At 43.5% G+C, this 27167-nt stretch overlaps 1 protein-coding gene across 4 annotated transcripts in view; it reads right to left on the reverse strand.

Annotated features, from left to right (window-relative positions):
- Positions 1-27167, reverse strand: part of MYOM1 (myomesin 1) — a 709264-nt gene that overhangs the window by 506811 nt on the left and 175286 nt on the right. For all 4 annotated transcript variants that reach the window (XM_085605828.1, XM_085605831.1, XM_085605829.1 and 1 more), the window contains 3 exons: positions 14973-15074; positions 12906-13119; positions 1568-1725 (listed from right to left, as the gene is read on the reverse strand). In XM_085605828.1, coding sequence (XP_085461954.1) covers positions 1568-1725; positions 12906-13119; positions 14973-15074 — 474 coding nt within the window. The remainder of the gene's footprint in view (positions 1-1567; positions 1726-12905; positions 13120-14972; positions 15075-27167) is intronic.

Below are 27167 nucleotides of genomic sequence, written 5' to 3' on the forward strand. Positions count from 1 at the left end.
TTTTCTGATAACGCCCGTAAGGACACCATATACGACCCAAGACGACTCTGGAACACAACAGACTGATACTCTTTTAATGCTCACTGTATATTGTACACATGAATATTTTCAGATCATATTTTATTTCAAACCATATTAAGCTTGTGTTACATGTTGGACCATGAATCTGCCAAAGTCGGTTTCTTTTAGTTTCAGGAAATATTCGACTGGTATCATATTATAAATTTCAATTGCATTTTGTTTTAAAGTTAGGTTGCATTTCTTATATGTTCTACTCGGTTATAGTTTATTCCACTGATATTTGCGACCAGGTTATATTTAATTTTTAAAATATTTCTATCGAAGAGTAAGCATACCTTGCCTTGAGAAAGATCCTGGAGCAATGTCTCCTTCCAGAAGCACAGATGATGGGAGATATTTGTGCTATTCCTATAATTCTTCCCCTGACTTGATGAAGATGACTCGTGCACTACTACTGATGCAATGATAGGCACCAATCAATATCCTATAATAATCATGAATCAAAATCAAAAGGGTTTGATTTTGGCCTGATGACGTTAATGGGTCTTGATTTTCCTTTCAATATTTAAGTAGCAATTCATAAATCTGCTGTGAGGAAGTGATCATTAAATATGGATTAATCTTACCCGTTTTTGGGCAATTCCGGTGGCGATCAAAAGAGACAAGGTGACCAAATAACAAAATGTGTCCCCTTGACACACAAATGATAGGCACAAATTCACAGTATCAGCATCTGGGGATATTTACAAGGACTGATGACATCACAACTGAGAAAAGTTTGTCTGGCAGATCTTTCTCATGTAATCAGTTTAGCTGAAGGATAGCAAAATATGAGTTCTGTTGAAACCACACCCAAAGTTTAAACTTTGTAGACATTCGCAAACAAACTCAATGCATACCTTAAGTGTATGTGAAAAAATTGTGCGAAAAAGGTGTTGGAGTAAGTGTGCATTTGATGGTGGGTAATGCCCCATACCAGCTTATTTTCCCGAGTTACAGCCGGAGAGATTTCTCAAAATCGAAAAATATTTTCACATGAACAAAAAGTGCAGCTGCACTTTCACTCAGCTTCCCCCAATCATAAACCAGTGGCTGGCCACCTGTGGTGAATTTTCAGAAGCGCCTCTAGGAAGGGGGTATTCTCATAATGAAGATACGTTGAAGAAGCCGGTAAATAAATAAATTAGCGTGACATTTAAAGCCAAGTGTCTTACCAAATTCTGTGCCCTTTTCCACTCACATATTCCACAGGTTCTTAGTATCTGGGGTATGTGAGCAGACCCATAGGTGATATTACCAGATTCCTCACCCAGTAAAACAGGATTTCATCCAGGGTGGGATTTCCACAGAAAACATGCAGAAATTCCAGTCTGCATAAATTTAATAAGCTCTTAGTGTGTTCTTGTTGGCTACATTTGCATCAATTTTTTATCTGTTACACAGGCATTTGGGCAAGCACCCTCAAAACACAGTGCATGTTTTGAATGGGAACCCATTTTTTCGCAGGCAGTAAAGCGCTTGGAGCAAGTCCGTGAAGTGAACTTACCATGTGACGCGGGGTTCTGGCCAGCCGCTTACGGTGCAGTGTATTTTTATGTTCTGCGTCTCCCACACTGTATGAGAGCGAGGCTTGATGACAAAATCCGGAGCATGTAAAAGCATATCTTGATTTATCTTCTTGTGGAACTCTCCCGTCTCTTCTATCTGAAAGAATAACCATTATCATTAACCAGATAATTCACTGTTTGAAGCCACTTATCTATATGACAAAAGATTTTTAAATTGATGTCATGTACACACCAGGAAATGATGGTCTGGTGGAGAAAGCTACTAATCGACTTAATGAATGAAGGTTTGTTTGAAACGCATCTCTTGGTGCTTACCCGAGGCTGCTGACATTACCTGCTTCCCCCCCTGGGTCTTTGGGGGCATCCACGACGCAGTTGCTGAGGATCTCCCTTCCGTTTGCTGTAGCGCTGGTGAGTCCGGCGAACGCCGGCCGAGGGAAAACTACAATACCCAGGCTCCCCCAGGGCACCGGAAGCGGGGACACGGCATTTGGCGCGCGTTGGCGCTTGATAAGTGACTCCACCCCCGGCTGAGCGGGGTTTGTTTGAAACGCATCTCTTGGTGCTTACCCGAGGCTGCTGACATTACCTGCTTCCCCCCCTGGGTCTTTGGGGGCATCCACGATGCAGTTGCTGAGGATCTCCCTTCCGTTTGCTGCAGCGCTGGTGAGTCGGCGAACGCCGGCCGAGGGAAAACTACAATACCCAGGCTCCCCCAGGGCACCGGAAGCGGGGACACGGCATTTGGCGCGCGTTGGCGCTTGATAAGTGACTCCACCCCCGGCTGAGCGGGGTTTGTTTGAAACGCATCTCTTGGTGCTTACCCGAGGCTGCTGACATTACCTGCTTCCCGCCCTGGGTCTTTGGGGGCATCCACGACGCAGTTGCTGAGGATCTCCCTTCCATTTGCTGCAGCGCTGGTGAGTCCGGCGAACGCCGGCCGCGGGAAAACTACAATACCCAGGCTCCCCCAGGGCACCGGAAGCGGGGACAAGGCATTTGGCGCGCGTTGGCGCTTGATAAGTGACTCCACCCCCCGCATCGCGGGAACGCGCGCGGGAGGCGCCCGGGAGAAGCCCGGGACAAGGGCGGGACCGTCTGTGGCCGTCCGGGGCCAGAGGAGGCCGGGTCGGGCCACCCCCCTTGTCATTTTCACTGGTGCCTGTTTGTGGTAGAAGCCGATCGTGACTTGGGGGGGTGCAGGTAGCATATCGTCCTGGTATTAAGATAATGACATTGGGTCTGTCTCTGTTGTTAGATTTGAGTCAGGTGCAAGTGGAAATAGGGTTGGTGGGGTGCAAACGGCTACCACAAAACGCGGGACGTGGTGCAGGACTGGACTGAAGGAGGGTGTTCCATTCTCCCCACCATATCTCCAAGGGTAGGGCCAATAGGCGCTAGATATATGGCAGGTAAAACGGGGACACGCTTGAAAAGGGCAAAGTTGACATCGCCATCTGCCCCTCAGGCGCATAATTCACTCACCTGCTCACCATTTCCTGTTATTATGCAGCCCACAGCAATTGATCTTATGCTCAAAAGAGCATTAGGGGTGGTGTCGAGTGAAATCGAGCGCACAGAAAGGTGTCTCTCCACACACTTAGCTCCCGACTCACCTAGAGGCTCCTTTGATGATGACCAGGAGGTTATGCTAATTGCACCTCCTACACCATCAGAGACAAGCGAGCAGGATATCCCTTGTGCCCAACCGCCTATTAGTATGACCAGGGAGACCAGAGGCACAACCAAAAGCGCCACCATACAAAAGAAAAAGAAAGGCTGCCCCAGGAAGCAGAAGCCCAAAAAAAGCACAGATAGTCCCTCTCACCCTTTGACTCACCACTTGATTAGCATGAACGCTGGGGTTGAGCGAGCAGTACAGACACCCTCTCACTCAGAGCCTCCAACATGGTTGTCGCAAATTACATCGGATTTACAGGCACAATTAGAAATCTTTATTGTAAACCAGTTAAAGCCATTGATAAGCCGGTTGGACAGGATTATGAGTGAATTAAAAAATAGAGAGAAAAAAGCCGGTATTGGAGGGGATTTTAGGAGCCTGCCCACTACTCCAGCCATTAATGTATCCCCACATAGGGAGATGAACAATAGCACTAAAGGGGTCGTTCACATAACATCTGCGCAGATTCATAAAGCCCCGGTCTCGCACCTGCAAGGGCAGCAGGTCACAGATTTTAGTGTTAGAGATATAGACACCACCACTGAACCAGGTGCACATCAACAGGAAAGGCCACCCCAACTGCCCGCGGTTCCCACAACGCGACCAATACATCATACAGAGAGGGTTGCAACACCTAACCCCAATGCTGTACTGCCCACAATAAATTTGCCACCGGAGTCATGTCCTCTCGTAGTGGTGTTCGCTGGGACCCCGGAATTAAAGCCCGGTCAGAGCGAAACACACCAGGAGTTAAAAAATAAACTTACCCACTGGTTGACTCTAAACAGACCATTAGCACCCAATCTGGATGGGGAAATTTTACTGGTGAGGAGAGTGAACTGGATAGGACATAGACACAAAAATATAGAAGGCAATTGTATCATCGCCAATTTTAGGGACAGAGGGGTGGTTGAATATATTATCAGATATGGACCATCTGATCGCCAGAGTGATATAAAGCCGCTGCCTCTTAGTTACTTTTATCCAAGACAGCAGGAAACCTTTGAAGGGCAGTGTGTAATATGGAGAAGAGGGGAGGGTCCACACTTCCTCCCAAATAGGGTCCGACATGGTACTCGAGGACTGGTAGGAACCAGAGAAGGAGCACACCCAGGTTGGGCAAACAGATTTAACCCATTAAGATCCCTAGATGAGAATGACTGACTAACGCCCCTGCATATCTCGCCAAAACAGGATGCCACTAATACAGATATTGGCTGGGAGACCCTAGTAGGGGGCGGTTTAGACAATAGAGGGAGGACATTGGCTATCCCTCTCCTGGCCAAGGAGGCTAGCTAGGTACTCCCAGAGGTGGGTAGGCGTAGGAGCTTATCATATACCCCAGAAGCCCCTAATCACACGCCGAGGGGACGCCCACACACACCCTCAGGATTAGGAGTTTTAGCCCCAAATTTAACACAACAGGGCAAGAATTCTCAGAAGCTACCTCATAGCCCCAAAACTGGGTTACTTAGCAATTCTCAAGGGGTGTCTGGGACAGGGCCTGTCAATAGAGTGGAAGAGGGATTGAGAATAATCTCATGGAACATAGCTGGCCTGGCAGGTAAATTTGAGAATGTGTACTGGCAGCAATACATGGCCCACTTCCACATAATTTGCCTGCAAGAGACCTGGGTCACAGATAATTCCCAATTTCACATTGCAGGATATAAATGTTTTTTTATACCAGCACAAAAAACCTCCTCAGATCGTGCCAAAGGAGGCCTGTCAATATACGTTGACTTAAAAATAGAAGGCACCTGGTCCAGTGCGGATTGGTTCGCTTGGAATATCCAAGCCTTAAGGCTCAGGAATAAAGGGTCAAGGCTAGTGCTGTTTAATGTGTACAACACTGGCCCCTCAGGCAACGACAGTCCCACTTTGGGTGAACTAGATCATAGATTGAGCCAAGAGCTGGCACCCGTTAATGGTGCTGCGACCCCCTTGACAATAGTAGCGGGTGATCTGAATTGTCATTTATGCCCCCTACTGTTCCCTATTAACGTTAATTGGTCGAATTGCCCAGTGAAAAAAGGCCCTCACTTTAGCCACTCATTGAATGGTGCAGAACTAGGAAAGCTCCTTTCCTCTCATGATCTGGAGCATACGATCGACTTAACTCCACTGGGGCAAGATGGCACTCTACCACCCACCTTTAAAGGCAGAGGGTGCTCTTCCTATATTGATTACATCTTTGTCACCAGATGCTTAAAGCATCGTATTATTACAGTGGGAATTGAGTGGAGTCCCTTTAGCGACCATAACCCCCTGGTTATGGAGTTTCTTTATTTGCCTAAACGAAAGTTGACCCCAGTTGAGGATATTGCCGAGAGAATAACGGACCAAGGAAGAAGACTTAGGTGGGTGAAATTAGATGGCGAAAGATTTTACCGGTCCTTAATGGATAAAGGTAAATCATGTATTGATAAATGTTTAGACCTTTCAGTTGAGGGGGCCTGCTTAACTCACGCTTTTGGCCAATTAACCAAACTGGTGGACGGATTGTTGCGGACCAAGGCCCCAGTAAAGACCAACTCAAATCTCCCGAGATGGTTTGATGGGGACTGTACACGAGCCCTGAGGGAACTAAAAAAAAGCCCTCAGCAGTAAACCTAGGGACCTATCGAAAGTTCACATGTGCAGATTAAATTATAAGAAGGAACTTAAAAGAAGGAAATCGGTGCTGCAGGGGGAAGCGTGGGCGGCCTTGAGGGAGGCTTCTGAAAAAAGGGATATAACGGAATTCTGGAAAATAATAAATACCCCTTGCTTTCAAGATAAAACTTCACCCTCGGCTGCCACAAATATTCTACCGGAACAGTGGATAGTGCACTTTGAGGGCCTGTATAACCATGGGGAGGTGGATAGTACAGAGGAGAGGAGAGTGGTCATGCAGGGACAGTCCCTAGAGTTCACTCTGGAAGAAATAGCTCTGGGCATAGAGGGATTAACCAAAAATAAAGCCCCGGGTCCTGATGGGACCCCCCCGGACCTGTTTTTGAGTAATGTGGAATTATGGGCCCCGATCTTAACCAGAGTAATAAATGCTGCTATTGTGGTGGGCTTGCCCAGGTCCTGGTCGTCGGCCATTATAGTACCCATTTTTAAAAAGGGTAACAGAGATAACCCCCAATGTTATCGCCCAATTTCCTTGATAGACGTTCCAGCTAAAATTTTAGGAAGAGTCATTCTGAACCGACTGATTGATCGGGCCGAGGATAATAATATTATCTCGGATGTTCAGTACGGCTTTCGGTCGGGCAGGTCCACTAGTGACCAATGCCTGAACCTGTATATGCTGGTCGCCAAATACACAAAAACCAGTAAAGAAGCCATTTACTTGGGATTCATGGACTTGGCTGCGGCATTTGACCACGTAAATAGGAACAAGCTCTGGGCAATGTTGAGTCATCTAGGGGTTGACCCAGGTATAATTTGCACTCTGAGGGAATTGCATAGAGAGACCTCCGCCAGAGTGCGGTATAACATGGAAGGGGGGTTGACTGATTCTTTTAAATGTACTAGTGGTGTCAGGCAGGGTTGCATACTGGCCCCTTTTTTATTCTCTATATATATAAACAGTTTAGAACAGTTTTTAATTAATTTAAAAACAGATTGTCCAAGGGTAGGAACACGTAATATCCCGGTGTTGTTGTATGCAGATGACGCGGTTCTTTTAGCGCGCACCCCCAAAAGCCTGCAGATTTTAATTGACGGGTTTGTCGAATTTATGGGTGCGCTAGACCTGTCTGTCAATTTAAAAAAATCTAATGTGATGACAGCAGGTCACAAACCACAGACCAGCTTCACTTACAAAATCGGGAACCATACGCTAGACAGGGTGCAATCCTTTTCATACCTAGGCGTGCTGTTTGATGAGTCCCTGAAATTTGCCCCACTGGTACAGGAAAGGTGCGGCAAATTGGCGGCATCAACTGGGGCAATAGCAGGTTACGGGAGGAGAGTCGGGCGTTGGTCCCTGGAACAATCAATGAACCTGTATGGCTCTATGTGCTGCCCCAAAGTCATGTATGGTTCAGAAGTATGGGGTTTCATAAATCTTGACCCACTGCAAAGGGAAGAAAACAAAATTTTCCGCTCAATCCTAAAAGTCCCCAATTGCACACCTGCTTTTATTGCACATACAGAACTAGGACGACCCTATCTAGAGGATCTGATTAAATTTAGACCAATTCTGGCGTGGCTAAAAATTTGGTGCAATCCGGAAGCCACACTAAGTAGACAGATTCTAACAGATTGCCTAGGGAGGGATAAAAGTCTAAACATCCCATGGTTGAATTATGTGAAATCCAGTCTGGATAGCATGGGTCGTAATGATTTGTACTTAAACCCGTTAAGGATTACCTCACAGGACAAGCAGACCCTTAAGAGAAACTTTTGGGACCAAAGATCTCTTACCAGATCCACAGAGGGAGGGTTTAAACCCTCGGTGATCACTTACAGCAGACTTGAAACCAATGATGGGATTGAACCTTACCTCTGTGTTGTGTATAATGCCCAAGAAAGGTTTTTAATGTCACGTTTTAGGCTCAATTTTTTACCATTCTTATTAGCTGAACCAGCTGGTTTTAGTCATTCAATTGAGCAGAAGGGTGCCTGCGGCTGCGACAATAAGTCTCCGCAGGACACCCTTCATTTTGTACTTCTATGTCCTTGGTATGCAATTCCAAGACGTAGATTTTTAAAGGAAATTTAAAAAAAGTTTAGGTTCACTCGTGCTAAAGATGCACTGATCTTTTTACAGAGGGCCAGCGACCCATTAACTCTATGCTCTGTTATTAGTTTCCTGAAATTTGCACTAAGACTTAGGGTAACCAGAGGATAGCTCTAATAACGAACTTTATAGGATTCCCCATTTGTCATCGTGATTATGTTTCTTGTGAGGCCTGTATAGTGAAAAATGAATTACTTTATGTTTACAGTTTCAGTCATTGTTCTTGTATAATGATTTAATACTTTTTTAAACTGTATATAAATGTTCTCTTTTATGATGGTTTTTAACCACCGAATAAAGAACTATTGATTGATTGATTGAATGAAGATTAACCTTTCTTGTGAAACTTGGTGAAACTTGGGTAGTGATCTCAATAGTTCTTGGGCATATAAAGTCATAATTATACTCCTGTAGAAAAAATCAGACTGTCAGAATTTTTAATAAATTCCATGAGAACTCCTCAGTTTTAATGAATGCTGCAGATTCCCAGAAGTACATGCATGACTAACAATCTCCTACCGGGCCACCTGGCTAGGGTGGAAACCCACCACCAAGGAAAACATGGTGCTCCATACTTCCCCTGGGCCTAGAGAATCCCTTGTCCTCTCCCCTACAATGCAGTGCAAGAGCAACCAGGCAGGGTCAGGGGAGAGTATCCAGGGACTACCAAGGCCAGCGGGCAGGGCTAATCCTGGACTATTACCCTCCATATGCTGCACAACCACTCCAGTCACATGAAGAATCCATAACATATGGATAATTTGCATTGTGGTGGATCACTTCCTTCTATGAATAAAATTAAAACTTGGCGTACTCTTGCTTCCCTAAGGGCTACATATTTTTTATCCGTGTATTCATGATTATCACTTGACTCAACATGCATTCAATGAGCTGCCTTTACATGTATCGAGACGTAATATAAAGTCACTTTGTTGTAATCCTATGGTTCCCTATGATTACAAATATGATATTTTGATGGACAACATGAGAGAATAACACATTACACATGTTTTGGTTCTGTTAGGGCGGAAAGGTCCTCTGCATGGTAACAGACATGTACCTCTCCCCGGAGTGTCCAACTGTATTGATGCCTAGATCCCTAATGCCGATTTTTGTTGTCATAGGGAAACATGGATCATGCGTGTGCGCCATGGCATAGGCCTGTCTCACAGATTGTGGTCTTTTGGACCAGAAGGGGCTCTCAAAGTACTACCCTCATAGTGGTGAAAGGATAATGCCTCCGACAGGAGTTAAGCAGCACAAGTGTGGTGGTGGCAGCAGACCGTGCAGTGACCAGTAGGAGTGAACAGGTCCTTTGAACCTGTGTCGCTAGAGAGAGGCCTAATGGCTCACTCATTTTAAAGTTCCGGTGCTGTGTGCTTATATCACACTTGGCCTACATTGGTATGTTGTGAAGTGTGCTGCGCAGCGCAGAAGTGGTCTATCTGTGCTGGGTGTATGTGTGCCTGGTAAGGGTACAATACAGGGATAACACAGTGCTGAGCAGTGCTTGCATGGTGAATGCATGTGCATGATCTTGGTGTTCCTATAAGTGGTACAAAACGTGAATGATATAGTGCCGTGCAGTGCATGCAGGTTGAATGTAGGCTGGATGTATGTGTACCTATGAATATTACAATTCATAAAGGGCGCAGTGTGTGCATAGTAAATGCATGGGCTGGGCATATGTGTACCTGCGAGTGGTAAAATACACAAAGGATATAGTGCTGGGCAGTGTGTGCACATTAAATGTATGTGCTAGGTGTAGATGTACCTATGAGGGGGGTAATACATAAAAGATACAGTGCTGTGCAGTGAGTGTATGCTGTATACATTTACTGGGTATATGTGTGTCTGTAAATGGTACAGTGTATGGAGAGCCCCGGGTTCCATTTTGCGAGAACCAGGCCTGCATGGTGGAACATGGAGAGGCAGTAGAGAAATCCCCTCGGATATATTTGTGTATTGAGTCATTCCTGTAAGCTGGGTGGGATACACTGGAAAGGAGTGAGCCAGGCTTCCCATGTACACTTCAAAAGGTGCTCTTTTATTCAGTGAGGGGTCACAATGGAGGAGCCTGGGCACATCTCAGGAAGGAAATGGGGCTGATAAGAGAATCATAAAGATTATGATGGTTGGCCGTGGTCTAACCGTTTGATGCACATATCACTGTTACTGACATACAGGTGTAAATTCTAGTCATTTCCATGGCCTGTGTTGTGAGACTATCATCTTTGTAGTCACTCCTGCTGTGACAGACTGCTTTTCAAGAGGAAGAGAAAGCAGAGGAGTGGACACTTCAAAAGAAGCAGACCCCCAACATAGAACATCAAAGACTCAGACACTAAATCACATTTGGTATCTGGAAATGGACTATAAGAAGGGGAGTTTGAGACCCCAAAAATGTTCATCTGCTAAGCAGCCAGATGGGCTGTGTGAGGAGGGGAAGCTCTGCAAGACTTCTTGCTGTGACCAGGACCGGAAACCATGGCCTGCTAGTCTCCCTGCTGGGTGACCGGACATCACCCAGGGATTCCAAGATCACCTGCCTTGGAGCATCAGCGCCTGCCTGCTTGCCAAAACCAATGTGCTCTGTGAAGAAGAGGTGAGCGTTGGAAGCAGCACGGTCTAGTGGGGATCCTGTGAGGTGTGAGGAAATGGTTGCTGCACCAATCAGGTTGTTTCCCATGAGCAGGATAGAGTCGGTAACCACTGCATGCCAGGGGAGGGCCGCCGTGAAGTAAGCCGTGTGCCACACTCTGCCGATCGGGCTGGACCCCATGCGAAAATTCGATGACTGCATCTGCCAGGAAGAGCTGCCATGAAAAAGGCTGCCACGGAGAAAGGGCCATAGTCTTGTGTGGCAGCAGGCCATGACCCCATATGTCACTCTGCCGATCGGGAGGGAGCCCGTGCACTGTGAGATATAGTGACCCCGTATACCAGAGTGGGTCACTGGGAGCATCAAGAACTGTAACATGGGGGGGCGTGGCTTGCTGCCGACGGGAATGGCCGCTCAGTAGCGAGGCTCTGAAGCGCCACTGCCGCAATATCCTGTTTCCTTCGTGCCCCATTGCCCCGACCCGTGCTCTGAGGTGCCCCCTGTGATCCGGAGGCTCCCGCTGACCCTGCTGAAAAATTGGTGGCGGATTGGAGGTGGTGCCGGGACGGAGCTCCGTTCCTCGCGCCCTTGCTGGCGGCCATGCAGTGGGGGATGCGCCCTGGCAGGGGATTGAAGCCATGCGAGGCCGCGGCTGCGGCCTGTCTCCCCTGGGAGCGGATACTTGGGATTTGACACCTCCGACCATACTGCGATTGGGCCCGCCCGTGTCCTGGGGCGTCCCCTGTGGCCCAGAGACTCCCGCCGACTTAGCAAGCAGAACTGAGGCCGATTTGATGCGGCGCCGCTACGGAGCTCCGTGCCCCGTGATCAGGCCGGTGATCTAACTGTGGAGGGCGCATAATTGATTTGCAAATCGACGAATATGAGAAAGAATCTGCTAGTAGCGCTTCACCAATTTAATGCACTAGTCATCCCAAATCTGTGGCAGAGACTGTGTCTTAAATTAGCACCTTCAGTGCTCCCTTTATGTGATACAACCCCTCGGTTAAAGAATTTAAAAGAGCAAACTGGAGCAGAGGCTACACTTTGCAAAAAAGATGGAAGATTTTCTAAATGAGGCCATTTTATGAAGGGAGATATTGGAAAGAACTGGAGTTTTGTAGAGGAAAACACCATTAGCCATCATAGACTTTTAAAGCATTTATGTTAGCCAAATTAAATAAGACACTTTGGGTTTAAGGCCTTTAAATAATAAAGTCAACGGAAAGAGCTAAATACTGGCATAACCGTGAAACAAAAAAAAAACAAAAAAAACTTTAGGCATGTCCGCAAATCCTAAAACTCAGGCTGTGGATTGTAGGGCTGAAGAGAGTCAAGATGAACCACAAGTTTAAAAAAACAGACAATGAAAAATCTTAATTGTTAAACCAATACTTTTGGGTTTGTATGTCAGATGGCACGTTGCTAATGTGCATGCAAAGAACAAAAGTTTTTCTTGCACTTTAGTAGAATAATTGAAATGTTTTCTATACATTTTAATAGTTCCCAAAACCAGGAATTCGTGACACTTAAAGACCATATACGAATGGATCCACATTTTAATGCTTATGATTTACATAAAAGTGGTTACACTTCAGACTAACTGATATATGTGTGCTTCTTGTACCACCACCTTCTAAAATGAACAAACATAGAACTGCCTCCCTCAATTGTCATAGGTTTGCTTTGAAGACATATCATATCAGCAAAAGTTAAGCACTCAATGAACTTGTCACAGAATTTGCAGTATGGGCCTAGATTAAATATCCCCAAAAGAAGGCTTTATATAAGTTATCCGCAAAGCAAAAAATCTTAGCATTTGAACTTCAACTTGTGTAGGAATAATTTAATTATTCCAAAACTCATTTCTCATATGTAAGTACAAGCAAGAAGTGAGTGATTATTTGATGTTTTGTGTTTTTCACACTTCGGTCTGTGTGCTCAGTTCTCTAATAAAAACAGGTTGTCTTTGTGTTACAAAAAAAGAAAAAAATTAATGTGTACATGAAGTATATTTAATGTTAAACAAATAACATTAACTGTTAAAACTATTCGTAGTTTCTTTGAGACAATGTATGGGATTTTAATATAATCTCTATAAATGAGTATGGTCTTCGTAATAAAAAAAATATTTTGAAAAAATATAATACCCATAAGGAGTCTTGTACATACATTTGATTACTGATCCACAACTCTGTAGTTAACATACTGAAAACACACTGTAGAGAGACAACAGGCACTACACCAGGTGGGTGTTCTACATAAACGCAAAGGTACAATGACTGGAGCGCTGCTTACCGTCTTGCTCAATGACAGTCTTTCTGCTCTCTCTCTCATGGAGACGGTTCTTGACTTCTTATGAACCACTTCTGACTTTGCAGACGCCACAGAGGCCACTTTTGTCAAGTAAATGCCTTCACCTGTTGCAAAAAGGTTCCTTCTGGCAATGTAGCCAGCATGTTCCCTAATTCTTTCATCCTCCATATCAGTAATTCCACTGATAAATTCACGGCTAAAGGATATGAAAAGTAACACTATCACAATGCATAAATACAATACAGTACACATATAATTTATAATAATATTTACTTATATTTGGATATAGGAGCTCTTGTAACACATCCATTTAATTTCACAAAAAACAAGTTTTAGCATACCCCTCTTCTGAACAGACAAGCACATTCAGGTTTCGTAGGACATTAGGAAGGTCACTGAAAGTAAGGACTTTAATCCTACATTTACTAAGATAATTGTCTGGTATTGATTTGTGTTGCTTTGTCACTTCCTAATTCAACCACACTTGCATGCGCATGCAACAGCCCGCATAAGTCGCTCTACAACAACATCGGGAGCAGAATTAAAGAGTAAACCAGAGCATTGATTCAGTGACCAGAGGTGGCAGAGAAGCAGAAGTAACTATTATAATTCAACTTAAGATCAGGGAAAGTTTGTGCTGGCAGGGTCAGCAAAAAAGGCAGAGACATGCTGACCATCTGTTGAGAAAGGTAAGATTAAAAACCCTCAAGTCAATTTTAATCTTTTAGCTGTGGAAGAACTATTAGATTTATACTCACACATCTACACAATTTTATGAAAAAGGCCCTTTGTTCCTTAAAAAAATGGATCCTTTCTAAGAAGAAATAGTTGATCTTGGCAGTACAAAAATCTTGCGTCCTTAATGAAGAGCAGCCCTATGAGGATACAAAAATGTTTTCCTCATAGTGGATGAAAGGAAAAAAAGTTTTAAAGTGAAAAGGTACAATCACTAAAATATTATAAATGCGTAATAGTATATCAGCTATGTTTAGTCACGTGTAAATGCATATATATGTGACTTCTCCTGCAGATCCATGTCTATGGTAGCTTCTCAAGGTTACCCCTGTAATGTTTTTGTGAATTTTCTTAAAAATCCTAAATTTACTGTAAAAATATGCTCTTATTTTTAGGAGAATAAGAAAATGTGTTCCAGGGCTTATACTTATACTGGGATAAAGTTACATACATTTGAGGTAAACAGAGGAACCAGGAGCACCAAGAGGCAAGTGAACATTCACACCAAGATACAGAACAATAACAGGCAGGTAAGATGTAAAATGAGGAATGACACTAAGTCACAGGCGTATGCTTAGGATTTACATAGCATACCTAATTTCTGTAACTATGAAATTCGACGTGCATGCACCCGCCAGCCCTAACAATATACAATTGATTGCCTGAAGAACAAAATACCTGCTTTTCCACTTTTTCCTAAACTGTTATCTCTAGAAAAAACATTGCTCCATTTATAAGAAGCCCTGCCCACATCCTCAAAATATGCAGATTTCTGTGGCCTTTCCAATCAGAAATGCAAACATATGCCCAGATTTTCTAGGTGTAAGGTTACAGGTGCAGTGTGGGAAATACACATGTAATGTTCTTGAATACCCCAAAAGATGCCACCGTTTGTGATCACCTCATCTAGAGTGGGTATTCCCATGACAACAACTCATCCCCAACCGCAGTTGGGCCATGTGTGCCATAATTATCCAAATTATCCAAATATCCAAATTCGTTAGATTAGAACAAGTCACAAGCAGATGCAAATGACTTATTTTAATTGATGATTGATGAGGGTGATGAGGTGATTTTTGGGGGGGAATCTACCACTTATTGTGAGACAAGATCTAAGGATGGCAATTCTTTAATGTGATATTGTTTATTTTAGACTGGAGCTCTGAATAATATGTTTAAATTTTCTGTACTAACAGATAATACCGTAACTGGTACAAGAAAGGTTTTTTGTCTGGAGCAAGTAAGGCAGTGAGAAATATAGAAACAAAATAACAAGGGTAAATAAAGGTGCTAACGATATGACACGAAACATACCGTCCTCTGAAGATAGGTACAACATAATATTCAACAATTTCATTTTCTTTCTCTTCCGCCAGGATGGATTGCTTGGCCCTCTTTGCTCTGGAACTTTTAAGCCTGAAATTAAAAATACATACTGTAAGACTTGCATAGGGAAAGTGTAAACAGGGCAATCTGGGAGTATAAATGACAGAAGAGAAATACAAAGAATATAGTAGTACTGTGCCAGTCTATGTTAACGAGCACTCCCTTAAAATGTAACTGCATCTTCTACAATACATGTGCGTTTCCTCATATGTGAAGGAGGGTGGATCCACTCAAAAGGGGCAATAGGGCTAGTATCTCTGCCCACTGGCCTGTCACTGAGTTACACCAATACTCAGAAAGGAGCCCTGCTAAAGGATGGCCCATTTTCCATTACCAAGGAAAGCGTTTCCACCAAGGACACGGTTATGAGTTGGGTGCAACAGTATCTCTAGGTAAAATGCCCCTCTACTGGATCATAAGAGCTCTGGGGGCATATTATCAAGGGCTGGTGATAGAATTATCGCCGCTCTAGCGTCCGTTTTCGGGCGAAAAGTGGAGATGATTTTATTATATTATTAACAAGGACACGCTAGCACGTGTTTCCTTGATTTAGTTCCCGTTTTTGTCACGACTCGCATCGCATCGATAATGAGATGCAAAGTAGGCGTGGCTGTCAAACAACACGGGAAAATATCGCTAAGGCAGCTTTGCGATATTAACAACGAGGCGTAGCGATAATCATAATCGTGCTAACTCTGCCTTAACGCAGGAATTTAACGTCTGCTAAATTCCTGACTATGGCATACCTAACATGGGAGGTGGATTATGGGGTTAAGGCAACAGGCCCTTATCACCAAGCTTATCGCCGTTTTACAAGGGACATCGCTGGTTTTTCAGTAAAACCAGCGATGTTTGGCCATTTTCCCGCTATCGCTGGAATATTTATCGCCATACAGCGCTAGCTTGGCGATATATTCCAGCGATAGCTGGCGATAATAAAAAGCGCGCTATGCGCGCTCAGCGATAATTATCGCTGGGGCTTGATAGTATGCCCCCTGGTGTTTTCCCACCAATTTGTACCAGGTGCAGCAACACAAGGCCCAATTATGTCAGCAAGAAAAGCTGGCCAGTAATATCATTTGTGGGTGTGAGCAGGGGTTGCGGGCCCCTGCTCAACCCCTTTCTACAGCACTTGGCAGTGTGGAAGGTTTCCCCTTGCTTGGTACAAACCTCCTCTAGCCCGTAGAACCCCTCTCACCCACTTCACACCCTCATCCCCTCTTAGATGTACCACCAACCAAAAGCTGGTGGTAAATGGAAGTGGTAGGGGTAGAATTATTCCCAAAATAGGGAATTCACATGCAGATACATGGTAATTCTGTGTTCTAATGTTTTTTCCATACTCCTATGGTGCTGGGGTCAATTACAGGCTGTAATAAGTGATCTCAAACCTAATAATATTTGGATCCCTGCATAATACAACTCATGAACACGTGCACATAGTTGATGATGATTCTTTTAGAAATATGGCTAAGAGGAGCTGCTGATTAAAAAGCTCGTACATGTAATATATGATCAAATAAGCGATTACATTACTTCTTAGAAGTCTACCTTTACCAAGTCAAAATAAATAGAATATGAATGGGAAGTTTGCTTGGATATGTGTTTTTATTTTTATGAACGTAAAGTTTGCTGCATAGGTGTGTCATGTTTATAACTTTTTTATACTTTTAATGTACAATGAATGATTGTTTATACTAAATATTAAATACATTTAAAAAATGATGGTGAATCTCTTGTTTCCTATTTTGATTAATTCTAAGAATAAAGAAATATAATCCAATGTTACCAATTTACATTAAATATGAAGTATAGTGCCTAGATACCCCTACAAATCAAAAGGCTGAACCTTTTGAGAAGTTGTATATTCATGATCCATACGAGGTATCACACTGAACTGATGTATTAATCAAGACTCAGGGCTTCTTCGCTTTATCATACTGCCACCAGTTAAAACATTTTTTTATTTCAATACCTAGGTATCTGTAAACCCAGCTCATGTGCTTTATGACAAGACATGATTTACAATGAGACTCTTACACTTCACATAGCCCCATAGTGTATTAGTGGGACACTGCAAATCACTACAGGTTGGTTGTGTAATATAATGTAGTCCCATATCACTGTTGCCCATTTTTGGCAGATTTATGAGTGCCTTCCTTAAGTTACCAAACAGGTAATTACTAAATAAGGGCAGAGCTCAGACACTCCCCTGTCTTACACTGTTCTTGCAATCAATAGATTCCTCCATCATTGTAGAACCACATTCTGCCATCAATCAAGTGTTACCGTACATGACACTAATAATAACCATTATGTCATGGGGCACTGCATTTGCACACATTTTTATCCCCAGAAGACATCTGTCCACAGTGTCACACATGGTGCTGTAATAAAAAAAAATGCAGAACATATTGCCAATGCATCACACTTTAGGCCTGGCCTTGAAGGACAGTGCAATTACACTAGTCACAATGGATTTTATTTTCACAAATTGAGACAGGGGTAAAGCAAGGACATTAGCCAACTTTGCTCACAGCTGATCCATTGTCATTCAAGCAAAATCCTTTGCTTCGGGGCTGACGGCCTACAACCTGTAATTAAGGGTGATCCTTACACTCCTATTTATGAACTAGGAGTAACAATGCACTCCTCCAGGTGAAAGGATCCTAAAGAATGAAAACTTGAAAGGGACACAGAACCCTGCAAACACAAAGAGAGCTTGAGCGCACAGTGAGGACACCTGCACCTGCAAATGCATGTCATAATGAACTAGACAATTTCTACAATGCCTAAAGGTAATTCTTGCTTTCCTCAAGAGAGTCTAAGCTGCCATATCATTTAAAGATGAGAGCTGACGAAAGTTGTTCAAGTATTTGATCACCCACCCTTGCACCGCCTAGAGTGCCAGATCCTTTTCTTACCATTGATAAAAGTATGGCAGTTTATTTTCTGTTATCCTAGTTCTCCTCAGAGAAATCTCCATTGAAGTCATAAGCACTGAATAGTCCTATAAAGTCTATAAATCAGGATATATTGTCAATTCCATTCACATGCGTTAAAAAAGGAAAATATACTTAAAAGCAGAAACGTCACTAGAAATATTAGGTGGCATTCAAATAATCTTTTGTGTAAACCTTTTGTAAAGTGAATTAAGGGGAAGAGAAATCAGGGCAATGCAGACATATAGGTTGCAGCTATGCGAAGCTGAAAAGTGACATTGTGGGCCTCACTTATGAAAAGTGTTGCATCGCTGCGGTAAAACAGCGATGAAACACCATGGATGTGCCGTATTTACTGTACGGCGCTCCTTGTCGCAAGGATTTACAGATACGTCAGGAATCCTGGCGTATCTGTCAGCACAAAAATGGCGCATAGCTGGAGTGTCTCTGGAAACAGACGCAACTCCAGCAATGTGTCATTTCACAATGAGCAAGCCCCATGTTAAAAAAAGGCCTGCGTCACCCCTTACGCCTGCTTCAAGCAGGTGTAAGGATTTGACACAGTGAGGCTGTAGAAGTGACACAGTGAAATCTCAGAGATTTCACTGCAACACTTCTACAAGGCTTTTCTGTGTCGGAACGCCCACACTGCATACATTATACCTGGCGCAGGTATACTGTAGCGCAGGGGTTTACAAAGTGACGCATCTGACTAGATGCATTTCTTTGTGAATATGGTGCAGTGTGGTGCATTTACGCCGCCGTAGCATCACAAAAAGTGATGCAACGGCGGCATAAGGGCCTCATAAACAAGGCCCTGTGTACTTAAGGGCTCTAAGCCCTCTAGCGTGCAGTTATGCCCTGTAGATGGTTATTTTTTACACTGAATGTAATAGATAAAATTACACACATAGGATTTATCATCTTTTCCCTTCTTCTGGAGTGGGGGGATGGTTGCTTATGACTTTAATGGAGATTCCCCTGAATGTGAAGTAGAATTACTAGTAAGACAGAGTTCCTTCCCCTTCCGGGGATCTTCATTCATAATCATTAGCAAAGAATAGACTAGCATGCCCATTTTTAACAAGGAAAAGAAAGTAGAAAAATCTATAAAAATTATTCAAAAAGACTTGTCAAGGAGGAATGCTCTACTTGTGAATCTACCCTAGAATCAGTATCAAGACATTAGTGTCTCTTAAAAGTGTGAACAGATATTGTTGTTTTGCAGATTTTGGAAATTGAGATATTATTTAGTAAAGCAAAGCAGCTGTAGCCACTTTACCTCTGGTGGAATGGGCTTTTGGTTTACCAGGTAAAGTTTTATTTGCTTCTTGGTAGCAAAGTAAAATGCAAGAAACAATCCTTTTGGACAGGGATTGTTCAGACATGGCCAGACCTGTAAGTAATGGACCATATTTAACAAATAACTGTATGGATTTCCCTATGTCTTTAGTTTTATTTAGCTAGAATTATAAAATTTCAAGTGTATAAAGGAAACTTTCTGCCAGAAAAAAAGAGCTCTGAAGGAACATTGGTAAGGTATTGGTTCGATTTACATGGAAGTCCTACTACAGGTAGAAATTTTGGAAGAGTCTTCATAACCACGCAATCGCTATGGAACATCTACATGGTTCATGGGAACATAGGTCTCAATGTCATTAATCCTGCATGTGGATGTTTTTGTCAGAAAAAAAGAATGGTGAAGCCATGAAACATGAAGGGACACTATTTAACGCCCACGGAGGAGAAGGCCTCTGTTTTGGGGGGGAAATCTTTTTAATGTCCTCCAGTGTTTTTGAAAAAAGAGGCTTTCTGTAGGCTGTAATCGCCAGTAGGTGAACTTTTATGGAAGAGAAGTGCAAGCCAGATCACGGTTCTAACAGGCACTCAACAAGAATGAGTTGTTGCCATTACTGCTCACCTTAACCATGGAGCCATGGAGCACAGAATCCTAGACAATGCGTTCATCCAAAGTATATGAATTGGCAAAGATTAATGTAAAATTACTCAAGGGAGAACCAGTTAAATTTGATGTCCTGTCAGGACTTGTCATCAACCGCCTTTACAGAAAAAGTGGCGCTATGCCGCAAAGTAGCAGGCTTTAAAATAAACATCCTGGAATCTGAGATTCTGAACTGGACCAGGTTCAGACTTTGTACCACAGCTTTGGGTTCAGATGGAAATTGAAGTATGAACTTGTGATTCAAAATTAACCCCTTACTCTCTACAAATGGAGGGGTTGAACTACCACCGCAACTGAAGGGGCTACAGTGAGACCTTCAGTCTTATCACCATAGGCTTGGTTCCTAGATCAGCAAGAGAGATGTGATAAAGATGACAGCCTTTCCAAAACCCCTGCACCATGTTAAGACTAATTTTCCTTATGGTCTAATTCTCTTTGTTTAACACATGCCAAATGGCCTTTAATCCTTTTACCTGAAAAAGGAAAAGCCATAAAAAAAGACACCAGCAGAAGAACCTTTATGCTAAGAATGCAGGGTTGAGGGTCCTAGATGTAGTTGGATACTTTCAGGCATTCCAAAGTTTCATTCTGCGCTGAATGAACACAGAAGGGCACTTAAAAACTCTGGTACTCAAAATGCGAGAATAGCATCATACATCTATTGCTTGTTGATGAATGTTAAGGGTAAACCTAAGAAGAATTAGCAGCTTTCATGGGAGAGAGAATTAAGTAGACCTTTCACAGCAGACAAGAGGTTGGAGATCAGGAAGAGGACTCACAAAACACATAGAATTATAGAAGGGTAACAGTGAATAACAGTGATGTTTTCCACCAAGTGGTTTTAGTGACATCAAATAGACAACAAAAGTGATGTTAGAGTTGTCTATGGTGTCAATTAGATTGCCAAAGCAAAAAGCTTCCCTGTTATTAACTTTCTACCCGTCTGAAATGTAAAAAAATAAAAGTAATCTCCTGCCACACATCCCTACACTCACTCTGCCCAAATATAAAAAACAACATACTGCCACCCACCTCCCACACCCATCTGTGTTTCCTCATCCTCCCTACCCCAAAGCAGTGCTCTCTGTGTTCACACTGAGAGTGGAGAGCTGGTGCAACAATGACAGTGTCTCTGTGAGAACCACTAGACAGTGTTGCTTGGTTTCTCCAGTCAGCACTTATCTACAGAGACAACCATTAATAGGGGAATGTGACCGTTGCCTCAAGCACAGTTCCACCTGCATTCTCCCACCACCCCCTCGAGACTGTGGAGAGGCAGAAGAAGACAGGTGAGACCACCATTTTGCTGTCTTTCCCAGGTCTTTATTGACCCGGTGAGGTGGGAAACACAGGAGAAGGGAGCGCTTGAATTGGTGAAATAACTACAGAGAGCAACACCTTGTGTTTCTGTGAGAAATTGGGTTGTTGGTTGACTGGAGTGTTGAGCCCTAATCAAGAAACAGCCACAATCCCTTGCAGGGTGAACCACATAAAGTCACTAAATTAACCTGTGCTAAACCATGTGTAGCTTGGCACAAAAAGCAACACAAGAAAAATCCCAAACCAGTTTAGACAAATAGAGTAAATTTTAATAAATTATTTGATACCAAAATAACTAACATCTAATCAGTAGAACCGGAGATTTGATTTTTTGCATTTTTTAGTGAAAACAAGAGCCTAAAATATCATAGTGCCAACCGCAGACATCTAGTCGCACGGTCAAAGTTGAAAAATATGACCAACCGAGATGGAGCACCATCGATACAAGAAGTGGATTGGGCCCTATCAGTGCTTAACTTTAGGAAAAAATCTGAGAAAAGTGTCTCAGAAGGTAAAGCTCAGTGGGGCAAGGCTGTAGGGGGTCGAGGGAGCTTCATCGTTAGATGGACTTGAGTCAAAGCCATGGTGGCGATTTCTATGCTCGGACTCAGTTGTCGAAATGGAAGTTGAAAATCTCCAGCGGGACAAGGTAGAGGGCTGTAGCCAAAGCCAGGTCCAGAAGTCGAGTACCCCTTTTGCGAAGGACTGCTGAAATGGATCTGCTGCTGCGAAGAATGGCGGAGCTGGAGAAACTGACTCCGACTGGCGATGAACCTTGGGCGTGTAGGTGAGCAGGTTTGCTCTGGTCTCCTTCTGGTTCTCAGAGCACTTTTGGGCCAAAATGGCTCCTCAGTTTTGGTTTTTATCCAATTGGGCCCCTTTAGCACCACAAGCAAGGGTCTGGGACTGGTGAGACACCTCTTGGGGGTTCAGGATTCACTCAGGTGGGGTCCAGGTGCGGGATCAAGATAGTGCGAGCCCTTTATGTCCCTGTGGCTCTGAACAGGAGGTCAGCAAACTAGCCCTGGGAGTAACTTCTGGTAGTCCTGGGTGCATGTGAAGATGCAGGGCTCAATAGCAGGGATAGCCTCTGAGGGTTCAAGACAGACTTTAGGCAGCAAATCAGTTCTCCCAGGTACAGTGGCAGTTTAGCAGAGTGCACAGAAGGTCATAGTAGCAGGCTGTCCTCTGAGAGTCCTTTCACAGGCCCAGTAGTGAACTGGAGAGTGGGTCTGAAAGTCCTATATTTATACCGTGGTGCCCTTCTTCTGGAAGGTGGGAGAAGCTTCTGGAAAGTTTATTTGAAGTGCCTGGAATTTCCTGAGTCACCTGCCCCGGCTCCAAGCTGACTGTAATGACAATGAGGAGTTGTTAAGCCCTTTGTGTGAAGGCAGAGCACAGGCTATTCAGGTGTAAGTGGGGCTGTGCACAGCTCTGCCCCCCCATCCTGCCAGCAGATGGCCAATTGAGGCACACCTAATCCCTCTATTGTGTGACTGTCTGGGAGGAATTCACAAAGTCTGTCAGCTATACCCAGTCATGCGACCTAAGAAAGGCTGCAGGCACAAAGGGCAGGAAAATGCAAATTTTCTAAAAGTTGTATTTTCTAAATTGTAATGAAAATTCTGACTTTACCATTAAAGAGAGTTTATCATTACAATGTCATAGGTACTGAACATGAGATATCTACCTGCTACCAATTAAGAATTACAGCTCATTAAATGTAATAAGGAATCCCCAATGTTATCCTAGGAGATCGGTAGGCCTCACAGCAATGAAAAACAAATTTAGGAGTTTTTCACTACCAGGACATGTAAAACTTAAAAGTGTGAGTCCAACCTTTTAACTACACAACACCCTGCGCAATGGGCTACCTAAGGACTACCTTAAGGGTGACCTATATGTAATAACCGGGAAGTTTAAAGCTTGGCAGGGGGGTTTAATTGCCAACTCCACATGGCAGTTTAAAACTGCAGTCAGGCTGCAATGGCAGGCCTGGGACATGTTTTAGGGTGCTATTTAAGCAGGCCCACTGGTATCATTTAACATACCGGCCCTGGGTATATAGTAAACTAGTCTACAAGGGGCATACAAGTAAATTAAATATGCCAATTAGGTATATGTCAATCAAACCATGTTTAGGGGAGTGAGTACAAGCACTTTAGCACTGGTTATCAGTGGTAAAGTGCACAGAGCCCGAAAGGCCAACACAACAAATTTCAGAAAAAATTTGAGATAATTAGGCAAAGCGTTTGGGGGAAGACCACCCTAAGGCTGACAGGTCTAACGGTTTCCCACTGTTGTTACATCTTAACGCTGAATAGTCAGACTTTGATCTGGTTATTCATGCTGTAAGCTTTCTATGACAAGCACACATCTATACAAACACTTTATTTTGTTGGCAATGCACAACATCCAGAGTTCACAAAAAGGACATGTCTAGGTCATATCCATGTTAGCAGGGATAATGGGCAGTGGCAAACCGGTGCTTGTGTTTTGGAGATACCCCAAACTGGTACTCTATGCAAGGATATTTTAGATTACATAATTTACGTCATTTGTATTGCCATAGACCAAGTAGTTCCATGGGCTTGTGTGGTGGCAGAACATACTCATGATCTGTTCCTTCACCTCAGCATCTAACGCCAACAAAATGTCAAGCACTTTTCTCATCTCTTCTGTAAGAGAGTTGGTCTGGATCTGTGAGGGCACACACAATCATCCTTAGGTGAGATTTCTCCACATGTTGAGACACTCATATTTGTCATCCAACAATGTGATGTCTCTTTTTCATAGGCCTTCAACAACAAGAGATCTTGTACTGCACTGGCAATCTCCTTAAAGAGGCACTTCAAGGTCTGAAGCTTGCATACATATTTGTCATGCTCTCACTCCATATTTCAACCCTGGCTGGCAGGCCCTCATGGTTTCCATCACCTGCCTTCACCTTATTTTCAGTGAAATTCTTCCCAGCACAGTCCATGCAATTAATAATTCACTGACAGAGGACAGAATGATCGTTTCTCACACTTAAAAGGCAAGAGCAACAGCAGTCTCTTTTCACCCCTCAATCTTGCGCTCCATCATGTGGCTGAAAAATGTATTGTTTATGACTTGGTCGAGGACGAGGGATGTAGAGGTAATGACCACAAAATCACTTTAGGATTTTAGTTTCTTTGAAAAAAATATAGTGTGTCAAAGCATGTTGAGAGAAATTTTCAAAAATACCAATAAAACGCAACTTTAGTTACACTGAAGCATATGTAATACTGCAGTTGAGGGCACAATTGGATTGGGCTCAAAAATAGGCCCGGGTACCTTAAATAAAAGAGTCCCGCATTTACGGATTGCGCTTTTTTGCAAAACACTGTTTCCATGTTTTAAGCATTATGAAAGGGAGAAGGGGACAGTGCTCTAAAAGAGGCATGTTTTCCTAACTTTGCTGAGATAAAACAAAATGCAAATGCTGCCAGGACTTTCTGTGCACGGATTAGTTCACAGTTGTGAACCACACCTGAAGTGAGGCAACTTCTACTCAGGCCCCCTATCCCTTCTCAATCTGCATACATTAGTGGGCTGGCCCAGCAAGAGACTGGTAATGACACCTCCGCCCCTTGGTAAAAGGTAGGCAATAGAGGCATTTCTGCCTCCAGAAAGGCCGCTCGGGCCTCCACTGGACTGCTGACGGCATCAGAACAGCACAGAAACAGCCCAAATCGGCTAGCACGCTGGCCAAATAAGCGGCCCACAACTGTAAATCCAATACCTGCCTCTCACCCATTCTCAGACCTTGTGTGCTTGGTATTTCAGAAAGTGCTAAGGTGTAGCTAGTGTACTATAGCCCTTAGCAGGAAGGTGGGAGGCGTTAGCAAGATTTTCCTGTTTTGTATCCTGTCTGGGATTGGATACTACCTTTTGTGTTTATGACTGGGTCGAGGACGAGTGGGACTAAGAGTAACGAGGCTACCGGTAAGGAATCAGAACAATGGGCAACAACAAAAATATCTTTAATCTGTAATATCAGAAATTAATATGTGTCACTTAATGGTGAATGCACCATGGATTGCTGTGTTAATTGTGCACGCTGCGTGGAGTCGAAGATCAGAATGAAGGGGCACTGAAATAGGCAAATCTTCGACCAAGAGGCGGGTTACAGACACAATCGACTTCCTGGGTCACCAAAGTGAGAGAGTGGCTAAAAGGCATCACGTGCAGCCAGTCAGCGGCACTGAAACGGTGTTATGGGCAATGAGTGTTGCAAAGGCGATAATAATCTCCACAGAACTTGAATGTTTCCTGGTGCCTGTGAAATGTAGCTAAGTATACTCTCTTATTAATAGCTTCATATCATATGTTCGACAGCCATTCGGCTGCCACCTCCTGCCAGGCCATCTGTTCATGGGAAAAAGTCCTGCATTCACATCTCTGATGTTTACACTGAAAGCCATCTTTGCAATTCTATGGATAAGTGCCTTTCAGGCGCACCCTATGCATCGTGCAGAGCACTTTTAATTTGTTCAGCATGCAGTCTCGGACTGCCTGCTTTCTCCACCGGGCATTCCCCAGTGGGCTGGAGCCATTGGAAGATGTTTTTTAAGGCAGCGATGGCCCCTCTGCCACCTCCTCCAGCTTCCCCGGGTAATTACAGCAGGTGGGGGGCTTTCAGGAGAATGACAGTGAGAGAAAGGAAAGAGAGATAAAGAGATAGAGAGAGAGAGAGAGAGAGAGAGAGGGGGGGTGAGGGAGAGAGAGAGAGAGAGAGAGAGAGAGAAAGAGAGAGAGAGAGAGAGAGAGGCAGATGACGGAGGATAAATGGAGCTGGGAAGGTTTGAACATTTTTGGCAGGACTTTGGTTTCCAGTCCAACCTCGACTGCTTGGCACAAGCAGCACCGGAAGTGAGAAGTGAATTTTACTTATTGTGGGAACGTGCACTCTTAAACAATTCAATCTGCATGCCCTATGTTGAATATAGCAACCAACTTTTTCAGGGCACCTATGAAAGCAGGATTTATGTAGACACATTGTGAAGTAACTGATTAATCATTCTTAGGTGGATACTTTTGACACGTCTATGGGATTCAGTCTATGACGCTCACCTCTTTGGTATAATACCTTATTACAAGCATTGGCAAAGCCAATACTGGCTTTTTGTTAGAAGAAGTGTTTGGTAATAATTGGGCAACTTTCTGTGTGTTGCCCCCTGTGTCCTAAACCGAAAGTCACATAATGAAGCTATATCTTTGGCTACAACAGTATGAGAGCTGGGAGTAGGGCTCTTTTGCTAAACAGATTACATTAGAAAAGTTAAGTTGCATCCTCAAAGGAGAGTATTATGAAAAAAGTTTGTGTTGAACCTGGCAAACGTAAAAGGCATGAATAGCTAAATTGTGCATTGTAGACACTTTTGACAAAAGATTAGTATGTTTGTTGCGTCTTTATGAAAGCCATGTCTTTACTTTGTGAACAAAACAAAATGTAAATCGAACAATACTGTTATGACAGCAGAGTGAAACGTATGCATAGTTATTACTTAATAGCATTGTTATCTTTATGATAGGCTAAGAACTCCAAAGAGAAAGCACTTCCTAAATGAACAAGCCATAAATCAGAAATTAAAATATTGTGTCAGCAAAGTAAATATATATAAAAAAAACACGTTAGGCCTCAAATGCAAGCAACATATTGCACCTGCAGTCTACTTAAAGGAGTTGGGACATATGAAGCAATGCAACCATCCTCAAATTGTCATGCTTGGTCGGTAACCCAGTCAAGTAATGACAAACCACAAAACACAAGCTAACAAAAAGCCCACGTCTCTCTCTGTACTTCTTATTGGACGTTTTTGAAGAATTGATAACATAAGATTTTTCAAACAATCAACGCTATCTGTAACCAGA

Source organism: Triturus cristatus, chromosome 5_1 (assembly GCF_964204655.1).
Source record: "Triturus cristatus chromosome 5_1, aTriCri1.1, whole genome shotgun sequence".
Taxonomy (NCBI): domain Eukaryota; kingdom Metazoa; phylum Chordata; class Amphibia; order Caudata; family Salamandridae; genus Triturus; species Triturus cristatus.